This window comes from Vespa crabro, chromosome 12 (assembly GCF_910589235.1).
Source record: "Vespa crabro chromosome 12, iyVesCrab1.2, whole genome shotgun sequence".
Taxonomy (NCBI): domain Eukaryota; kingdom Metazoa; phylum Arthropoda; class Insecta; order Hymenoptera; family Vespidae; genus Vespa; species Vespa crabro.
In genome coordinates this window covers 3,401,665-3,412,985 of record NC_060966.1, presented here as the reverse complement: position 1 = coordinate 3,412,985, position 11,321 = coordinate 3,401,665, and the positions used below count along the sequence as shown (strand labels likewise).

At 24.5% G+C, this 11,321-nt stretch overlaps 1 protein-coding gene across 1 annotated transcript; it reads right to left on the bottom strand.

The window, feature by feature from the left end:
- Positions 1 to 1,543: 1,543 nt before the first annotated feature.
- LOC124428378 (L-lactate dehydrogenase-like) lies at positions 1,544 to 10,673 on the bottom strand. The gene is made up of 8 exons (XM_046972322.1): positions 10,662 to 10,673; positions 10,114 to 10,152; positions 9,872 to 10,024; positions 9,668 to 9,785; positions 3,703 to 4,041; positions 2,871 to 2,988; positions 2,223 to 2,355; positions 1,544 to 2,135 (listed from the first exon to the last, which is right to left on the bottom strand). Exons 1-8 carry the CDS (start codon positions 10,671 to 10,673, stop codon positions 1,938 to 1,940), a joined length of 1,110 nt encoding a protein of 369 aa, XP_046828278.1. The 3' UTR covers positions 1,544 to 1,937.
- Positions 10,674 to 11,321: the final 648 nt, after the last annotated feature.

The following is an 11,321-nucleotide window of genomic DNA, read 5'->3' as shown; positions in this document are numbered from 1 at the left end:
CTGATTTCTTTCGATAGTTATTTTATCGATATTGTGACACTTTAGTGAAATCTGAACGTAAATCGAAAAATCATGACTAATGCACTTGTAATTTTTAATATTATTATCAATTTAAATCTATGCGTATCTGATGTTACGGGATATTAAATGGTTAGAACAATAAAAGAATTTCGAGATATCGTTACGGTCTCATTTATGTACGACTTGAAATTAGATCCGAGATCTCTGTCGTCGTGAAATTATCATTGTTACTTATCTTGAATTTAGATAGAACTAATTTTTTCTTCTTTTTTTTTTTTTTTTTTTTTTTTTTTTAGGATTTAATGCCAACTATAGAGCAATAAATGTAACAGATGATTATCTTCGAAACTATTTGAGATATTTTCAAAACCCTTTTTTAACCTTTACGATTCGTATAAATATATAAATTTTTATGTGTTTGTAATTACGATTATCATCCGTTCTAATGAATGCTTGAATTGATTTGAAGTTTATAATAGAAATGAAATTATTTGCAAAGAAAAATTTACGTGTAATCCCAATACGATATGACTTTTCATTTCTAAATAAAAATAAAAATAACGAAATTTTTAAATGGATTCAATTACAATCATGAATTTTTTGTTTGAAATTATATATATAAAAATATTCAAAGATGGCGAATGAACAAAAATTTCAATTTTGCGATTATGTGGATCGATTAGAAATTCGTATTAAAAATCAGACTATACGTAACGAAGATTTATGAGTAATTTTGGGTTCGATACGATTTAATACGATTTCGACAAAAAAAAAAAAAAAAATGTAAAAATAACGAAATTTTTGAAGATTAAACATTTTAGAAAATATCGTGCGGATAAAATTCAAATTCTATAGGAATATTTTAAATAGTATTAGAAAAAACGATTAATTTTTGCGAAATTTTTTTATGAAAATAGTTCAAAAATTTCATAAAAAAATATAATATATATATATATATATATATATATATATATATATATATATATATATATATATATATTAGAAACTGTATATGCATATAAGAAACTGTTCTCTCGATGAAAAAATTATCGATCATATAGAAAAGAGAGCATGTAATCGGCAGCTGCATCATTTGCACAGGTGGGAGGCGTTGTTTACGTTACGTTACGTTACGAAAACATCAAGAAATTTAATTTCCGTTTTACCTGTTGTAACTAATGGCTTCCGATGATCGATGGCTATCAATTACCTCCCTCCTCCTTCCTATTATAAATTATAATACGATATTATAAATTGTAATAAAATAATATAAAATTTCTCTCTCTCTCTCTCTCTCTCTCTCTCTCTCTCTCTGTTTGTAGATAGACAATGAAATTTTTTTTTTTTGATATTTGATAATTGTTGAAATTTTTAAACTCACTAATGTGAAATAATGAATTTTATTCTATCTCGAATAACTTGATTTTTTTTTTTTTTTTTTTTATTGCAACTCTGTCTCGAAACGTTAATTCTTAAAATCAACAACGTCTTACTTTATGGCATTCTTTCGTATTTCTCGCTTCGCTTCACCGGACTAACAACAATTCTGATCTGAATTCTTTATATCTCTTAAATATAAAGCAGAAACTCTGGTTTGTAAGTGTGAGACTTCCTTAGTATAATTTTACTGGTACAGTAGTTCAGTTTTCAAGGAAGTCGATTCTGACTACTATCATTTATTCTATCCAATCAAATACACGAACACGTAGGGAACCGGTTACCAACGTTCTAACGCATTTTATATTTTTCTTTTTTTTTCTCTCTCTCTCTCTCTCTCTCTTTTTTTCTTCTTCCTTCTTTCTTCTTTTTCCTTCTTTCTAACATTCGTATCATTGACCGTATCGTACACGTGTTGAAAATGTTTCCGTGAATGATTCATGTTCTGATGAAACTTTTACTCATTCTTTTCTCATATACTATTTCTCAAGTTCTTCATAGATTTCTTGTAAAATACCACATTCACGTAATGTATTTCTAATACTATCGGCGCAAGCTTGTACTTCTAATTTTTCTTGATCGGTTAATTTTTGTCGTACTGTACAATGAACACCTTCTCGGCCAATCACACAGGGTACTGACATATAAACATCTTTTTCCTTACCATGACTGCAATTCTAATTAAATATTAATAAATGAAAAAAAGAATATAACGTTCGATGGATAAAAATTAAATATAATTATTTCTTATCTTATTAACTTACACGTATATGAGTAGAAACTGGTAAGACGATTTTTGTATTTCTAATAACAGCATCGACTATCTCAGCTGTACAGATACCGACAGCCCAACAATTTGGACCCTTTTCACCTTTCTTTTCGTTCAATATTTTATCACTGAAAGAGTAATTTTATTTGGATTTTTTCTTGTTTCTTTTTTGTTTTATTTTTATTTTTTTTTTTTGTAATGAAACTAATAGATAAATGTGAATGTTACTTGATGCAGTTGATCTAAGTATCTAAATAGTACGAATAAGTAGATTTTGTAATTTCATAATTAGTATGATTATTTACTTAATACGAATAAGTCTTATTATAGTACTTTTATATAATAATTTGGTATGAATAGATGATTAATATGAGTAAGTCGATGTAATATAGTATTTTTCTAGTTAGTATGAATATCTAATTAATATGAGTATGTTGGTGTAGTATTTTTATAGTTAAAATGAGTAAGTATTATATGCAAAGTTAATATATTATCATGTAATATAATACTTTTGTAATTAATATGCGAGCCAATATAATATTTTTATAGTTAGTACGAGTACCTAATTAATATGAGTCAGTCGATATAGTACTTGTATAGTTAGTATGAGTTCATGGATTCTATGATTAAGTAGATATAATACCTTTGATGAATAGCTTCTGTAACTTCATACCATTTTTCTGGATCATCTGGCTCACCCATTCGAGGATTTATATCTCTTAATTTAAGACCTGCCACATCGATACTCGACCATATTGGAACTTTAAGAAAATTTTGATATATTATACGTAGAATATATAATAATAATATAATAATAATATTGATAAATATATTAACTTTTTGCATATTATATTTATTTTATTAATTTATTTTGCTCGACTCTAATTTGATCTTTTTATTATTTTCATATTTTATCTTAAGTAAAAAAATCATTCGCGGTTATTAAGAATGTAATCTTTTATTAAAAAAAAAAAAAAAAATGAAGAGAAATAAACTTTCGTTTATAAAATATAAATAATTATAAAACACGAATATAAGTATTACGTTATATATATTCTTTCAATTACTGTTTCAGTTTATTCTTCGTTAATTTTGATTTTTGATTTGTTTTTTTTTTTTTTTATAATTTTGATGTCTTATTTTAAATATGAAGAAATATCTTGCAATTATTTCCAATTTATAATTTTCTTAATTAAACGTTTGCTTACAAAATATGCATTGCGATAAAATGCAAATACAAATACGTTATTTGTTGTTATTTACTTATATATATATATATATATATATATATATATATATATATATATATTATTATTATTTTTATATATATATATATATTATTTTTTCAAAGTTAAGTGTAACGTTAAATATCAGCTCATAATGAAAAAAGTTAATAAATTTATTTAACAAAAATAAAAAAAGATTTTGTATTGCATTAATAGAATAGAAAATAAATTCGAAATAACAGTATTTACCAGACATAGATCCTTGCGTACCAATACACATGCAATTAATAGATGATCGTGCTACTCCAATTTTTTGGCTTATTAAATCTTTAAATCTTACACTGTCTAGAAGTGTGCCAACGCCAAGTACACGATTTGGAGGAAATTTGGAGAATTTATAGGCAATGTAAGACATTACATCGACTGGCTCGGTAACTATCAATAAAACTGCATTGCAAACGAACTTAGCTATTGGTGGTATAATCTTTCTGAAAATCTCTAAATTATCTTTAACGTTTGGTTCTTCGTTGAAACGTTTTTCTGGAGTTGTTATGATCACCACGGTTGATTTTTGCAGCATGCTTACGTCTGAAAAATATTTATTTCTTCTTAAATAATTGTATGTATATATATATAATTATTAATTAATTACATATATAAATTATATAATAAATAATTAATTATATATATATTAAAAAAATTATATTATTCTGTTGGATATATCAATAGATTGTATCTATTATTACGTATCTCCTATATTTTCAATTGTGCATCTATTATAAGGTCTATTATTTGATTGTTGCTTATTATTATTAAATTGCGTTCATTATAGATTATATTATTGAATTATGTTTACTATTGGATATACTATATTAGATTATATTTACTATTGGACATATTATTTGATATCATTTTATATTAGATATATTGTAATTTTATTCTAAGTAATAATTATATTCAATAGTATATTCTTAGATGTTCTATTAGGTTGAGCAATAATGTTAAAATATTTAACGCAAAATACTGATGCTACAATGTTGTTTATTTAAATATAAAATATCATTTATATATATATTATAATTATATATCAAATTATATATTATTATATATAACATTATATATAACATAATTATATATTAAATATATATAAAATTTTTTATTGTTCAACTCAACACACACACACACACACCTGTGTATTATGTACTTATTTATTATATATATATTTTTATCTATATATAATTATTGAAGAATCCGTACATTTTTTTTTAGGTAGAATTTTGTATTAGAAATTTTGTATTAGAAACATTTCTTTTTTTTCAAAAATTCTTGCATTATTTATTCTTCCAACAAATAAATAATTGATTATATACACAGATTGAAAAATCGTCCAATTTAATAAATAATTAGTTACATATATAAATATAAAAAAAATCGATAACTAATAACGTTAATATAAATATATAATCCTTGTATCAGAGAAATCTATTTTCCCGGTTAAGTTTATTCATCGCAAAAATGATGATAATCCTTTCCTCCGTTTATTTATGCAAAACAAATTCTAACGGGAATGAATGTAAAGTTTGAAATCTAAGAATCCTTCCGAGAAACGTCTCTCTTTTTATTACGTCTTATTCATGTCAGTTGTACGATCATTGACCTGCTCGAAACAGGCTCGAATACAATTTGCTCGAAAGGATAAGACAAAAAAGAAAAAAGAAAAAAAAGAAAAAAAAGAAAGAAAAAAGAAGGAAAAAGAAAAGAAAAAAGAAAAAGAAATTTTTCCTTTTTAAAAATTCTTTCGTGATAAAATCCATCGATAAAGACATGCCAAGTGGATAATTCCTGTGCCAGTGTTGTAACGAAAAATACACATTCGTGGTAACACCTTCATAAAGATGAGAATGTTGTTCGTAGTAACGGTAGTCCGTATCTTTCACGAAAGGAAGTTTTTTGAGACCGTCGATGTTGTTACAGATAATACGGTAAGGACGTCAAAAAGAAAGAAAGAAAGAAAGAAAGAAAAAAAAAGGAATAAACGAAAAAAAGAAAAGGAAAAAAGAAAAAGGTCACTCTGTTACATTTCTTTGGGGTAATTGTTATGTGAAAACAAGATCTCAACACGTGTCGACAAAGTACTTCCACTCGACGACGAGCAAATATATTCTTTTTTTTTTCTTCTTCTTTTTTTTTCGCTTTCTTTTTCTTTCTTCGTCTTTTTTTTTGCTGGACTAACAAGGACTCGTCTACATTAATTCCTTACAAAATGGCATCTAATAAAATCGTTTTATTTAATATTTTCTTTTCTGATTTGAAATACTCATTTCGTATCGAAATAATCATTTTAATTGCTTCTATATCTATCAATTGAAATTTATATCATATATATAATAATACTTACTTAGCTCATGTTAGATATTTTTTATATATTATTTTGTGTGAAGTAAAAGAAATAAAAAGAGTAAAAGGAATAAGTAAAAGGAAACTTTTCGAAATAAACATTTATGTTAAAAAATCGAAATTGATCGAATATTATTATAGTTTAGGTTTAGTTTCAAATTTTGGGATATTGATTTTATGGATAAAAGAAAAATATATATACGTTTTGTGTATGTGTAATGTGCGTATATTTGTGTATTCATTGAAGTACTCATTTTGATTGCTTCTATATTTTAAATCGAAAATTATTTCTTATGTAATAATACTTAGGTCATATTTGATATATTGGAGTATTCTTTTTTCTATTTAAAAAAAAAAAAAATAGAAACTGAAAGATCCTGTTAGGTATTCTTAAATATTGTTATTTTTTTTTTTAAACTATAAATATAATCATAGAATTATTCATTTTGATTGATTTTACATTTAAAATTAAAATTCGTTCTTTACGAAGTGATATTTACAATGTTATTTGATATCCATAAGAATATTTTTATTTGATTAAAAGTACTCACGTAAGTAGCAATTTATTTTTTAATAATTATAATTATGCGCTTCAAATCAAAATTCAGATCGTACAGAATACCTGAGTCCTGTTTTATATTTCGGAATAATAATTTTATGAATTTAAAATACATGTAGAAACGAATATTCATTTTTGTTACAACTATACTTTAAAACAAAACCCGTTTTTAAAATATTAATTATTTTTCTTGACTGATAAAACCTGACATTGAAATATTCATATTTATGCTTTGTTACGTTTCAAATCGTAATTCAATTTTTATGGAATAGAACGTAGCTTCTATCAAACATTTTTTAATATTTTGTTTTCTTTTCCTTGTTGTTTTTTGTTCGATATAATGATTCATCGAAATATTCATATTTTGTTTGTTTCAATTTTTGAAAATGATTTTTTATGAATTTTTTATGATTTTTTTATGAATTAGTATGTTCTGAAATATTATTAAAAAGACTCATCGATGGTACTTAATACTGTTATATCTATGCTTCAAATCGAAATTCATTTTTTACGAAATAAAACATACTTTCTATTATATTTCTATTTTATTTCTATGATTATATATATATATATATATATATATATATATATATAAAATGTTTTTCTTTTAATATAATGATTCATCAAAGTATTCACTTTTCATTTGTCATTACGCTTAAAATCATTGTCTATTATTTCATGAGATAATACAATAATTATACTCTATCTGTTATTTTGATATTATAAACTATTATTTTCCTGGACTTATCATACAAGATTTATCAAAGATATTTCTTATATATTTTTACTTTTTTAACTTCAAATAGTAACCCATTCCCCAAAAGAATAAGAACTTGGATCTTATTATAAATTCTGGTCGAAACCTACGAATCGTGGTTACGATTATAGAGAGACGCTAAAATTCGAGAGAAAGAGAGAGAGATAGAAAGAGGCAGAGAGAGACAGAGAGCCGCAATAAAACCTGTCCGTCCCCGTTTTCTCTAAAAATATAACCTCTAAAAACTACCAAAAAGTCGACAAAGAAAAAAAAAAGGAGAAGGAAAAAAAGCCCAGAAAAGAAAGAGACAGAAAAAGAAACAAACAGAGAACGTGAGAGAAAGAGAGAGAGAGAGAGAGAGAGAGAGAGAGAGAGAGAGAGAGAGAGATAGACAGGGAGAGTGAGAGAGAGAGAGAGAGAGACGAAGAAAGAATCCCATAAAGAGAGAAATCCTAAAAAACATATCGTGATGTCGATCCTGAGGGAGATAAATAAGAGTAGTATGAAATTTACGAGCTTGTCCTGTGGAAAGCTCGAGTGTAACGCTTTGCCGTCGTCGGGGGTTTGCCGCGTGTAAGCAAGCGGCAATGTAGATGAGAACCGAGATTAAAGGGACAGGATCGAGAGAGGATCCGGATCTCGAAACTCGCTTCCACAACCAAAAATTCATTCCCCGGAATCCCTCCGCACTTCGTTTCTCTCGAGCACATCATTTCTGTGCCGTTGCACGTTGACAGGGGTCCCCATGACGAGAGAGAATCCAATACGACGGGTCATCTTTTAAAATAGGCAGCCGATCGGACCCGATGATCGCGACGCACGCCTGGCCTCATCAGTCCAAGACATATCAATCTAAAATTTCTGGAATTCGTTCTTCTGTCTCCTCGGTTAAGATCGAATCGTTCTATATATCCTATATATATATATATATATATATATATATATATATATATATATATATATATATATATATATATAGGATTCGATCTATATAGGATTATATATAGGACTATATATATAGTCTTATATATTCTATATATACACATATATATAGGACTGTGTATGTATTTGTCTGTGTGTGTGTGTGTGTGTGTGTGTGTGTGTGTGTGTGTGATCGTTGGGATGACAGACGTACCACGATGAAGTTAGTCAATTTTTCTTGGATCATTTATTTTTACTTGGAATTTTCTTTTTCCTTGAATGTATCATATGGTAGTTCGTGACTAATGTAAAACGTGTATAGAATTTAGATTTGGATTTATTATTCCTTTGGGGGTTGATCTTTTTTGAGTTTGTGATTTTATCTACGACTACGGGGTATATAAACAATGAGTAATAATAAATCGCTTTATTATTATTATTATCATTTTTATTATTATCATTATTATTATTATTATTACTGTTGTTATTATTATTATTATTATTGTTATTATTATTAATATTAATATCATTATCATTATCATTATCATTATCAATATCATTATCATCATCATTATCGCCATCATCATCCTCATCATCATCATTATTATTATAATCATTATTATTATCATTATTATTATTATTATGAGCAGAGATAAGTTATATTAAATCCCTTTTAAAAAAGAGAATGTGATCACTTTTTTTTATGAATATATTAAATCTATCATCTAGTTTTATTCTGTTTATTTATCTATTTATTTTTTTTATTAAGATGAAAATAATTTTCAAAATATACAATTTTATTTATAAAAATATAATTCTAAACAAAAAAGATTTTGTCTAAAAGTTGTTTTTACAAAATAAAATTTATTTAGAAATAATTTTTCAAAAAAAAAAAAGAAAGAAAAAGAAAAAGAATGAACAGAAATATACATTTTGATTTAATTATAACTTTTTTAAAATAAAGTTTTATTTTATAATATCTTAAATATAAAAATATGATTCGATTTGAGAATAATTATATGCGGCAAAGTATTGTTTTTAAATTAATTTTCAACAAGTAAAATTTCTATTTTAAAATGAATTAAAAAATAATATTTATTTATGTCTAAGAACAATTTAAAAAGAAAGACTTGATAGTATAAAAATAAATAATACAATGCAAAAATAATTTTCTACATATGAAATTTTATTTACAATTATTTACAATCGTATACTAATGTGAACGAAACTTTTCGATAGATCAAATATTATTTTTTTATACGAGCTAAATCTTCGAAAAGAACTTTTTGCTTTCGGTTTTCATTAAAATATATTCAATTAAACAATTAGATACCTCTCCCTTTCAACAACACGTTATTACAAAAAAAAAACAAAAACCTCAAATGTAAAAACTTAAAATTTTAATTTTTATAAAAACAAAAATTAATTACTCCTATGTTAGATTAATAATATAATTAAAAATAATTTGAAAATAAAAAAGTAAATAAATAAGTAATTGTAATGGATCGAATGAAACGATCTTTCTTTATTCGATTTATTTATCTATATATAATTTATTTATTTATTAAATTGAATCTTACCTGAAGTACCGGTAACCAAAGGATTTCCAAGGAAGATTCCAGCGTGTTGAATGTCCTCGGCTTCAGCGCTAGCCTTAGTTCCATCTTTATCGAACAAACAGATCTCGCTCGCCATTTTCTATGAATCATGATTTGGTTAAAACGTAAAAGCGTTTCGATTGAGTGCTCACAAGTAGGTAGTTAAATTGGAAAGGGTATACCAACCCTCATGAGAATAGCGATTGCACATGCCATTCCAACCTTTCCAACCCCTACGATGGATACTTTAACCCGATGGGGATATACTTCGCATGGGCCGAGCATGGTCGTTATCAAAGCGTTTTTTGTAGTAGTCGTAGTGATTGGTATTTGATCGATCTAAAACGAGATAGTCGATAATAAAACGGAGAAAGAATTAAATTTCTCACGTTGCATTAATTGAGATAGTAATCATGAATATCATTTACCTCATCGCATTCATCATCGGTCTTATAATTATCTTCAATCTTATTATTGTTAGTTATATTGTTTTCTTTTTCCACTGTTTCATCCATTGTGAGAGATATTTAGTAAGTCTGAAATTGTAAATAATAATAGTATTTGTAATTGCAATTATTAATAATAGATTGTTGCTGGTTATTAATATTATTATTTGATTATCTTTACAATAATAATAATAATAATAATAATAATAATAATAATAATAATAATAATAATAATAATAATAATAATAATTGTACAATTATAATTAAATATATATATATATATGTATGTGTGAATGTAATTATTATAATAATATAATAATTATACAATAAGAGAAAAATAATATTAAGTTAATTAAAATAATAATAATAAAAAAAATTCAATAATTAATATATAATAATTATAATAATAATAATATAATCAAGTGAAAAAGTATGAAAGATTGATAACATCAGAATAAAACTTCCAAATTTAAAAGGCTAAAGAATCAATAAACGTTCTATATATTTCACTCCACTACGTATTTACGTACTATCACAGTCATCGTTAATATATTATTTATTATTATTATTATTATTATTATCTATAATTATTATTATTATTATTATTATTATTATTATTATTATTATTATTATCACTATTATTATGATATAATATTGTTATATTATTTTTATTATTATTGTTATTATTATTTATTATTAACATTACAATTAGAAAATTTGTTAAAACGATATATTTTAGATTTTCTCTTTTAGAAATATCAAAATTATAATCGTTACATTAGAAAGCATTTTTTTTCCTAATTTATTGATAATAAATCAAATATATTAAAAATAATAAAGGATAAAGTTTTTTTTTTTTCTTATTAAAACTAAGTTGACGTGTACTTTCAATGTTAATATTATATTATTATTAACATTATTATTTTTAAGAATTATTGAAATAAAAAGAAGATAGAGACTTGAGGAGGAAGGCCCATATTTATTTAATTCCAAGAAAATTTATTAATTTATTAATTTATTAATTTCAAAAATTAATCTTTCTCTGTGTAATAGTAAAAGTATTATTATGTTATTCAGCCGATCAATAAGTAATGTCAAAATTTTCTATTGAATTTAAAATATTTAAATATTTTAAATATTAAAAATTTATTAAATATTTATTAATGAAATATTTATTAATGTAGAAAAAA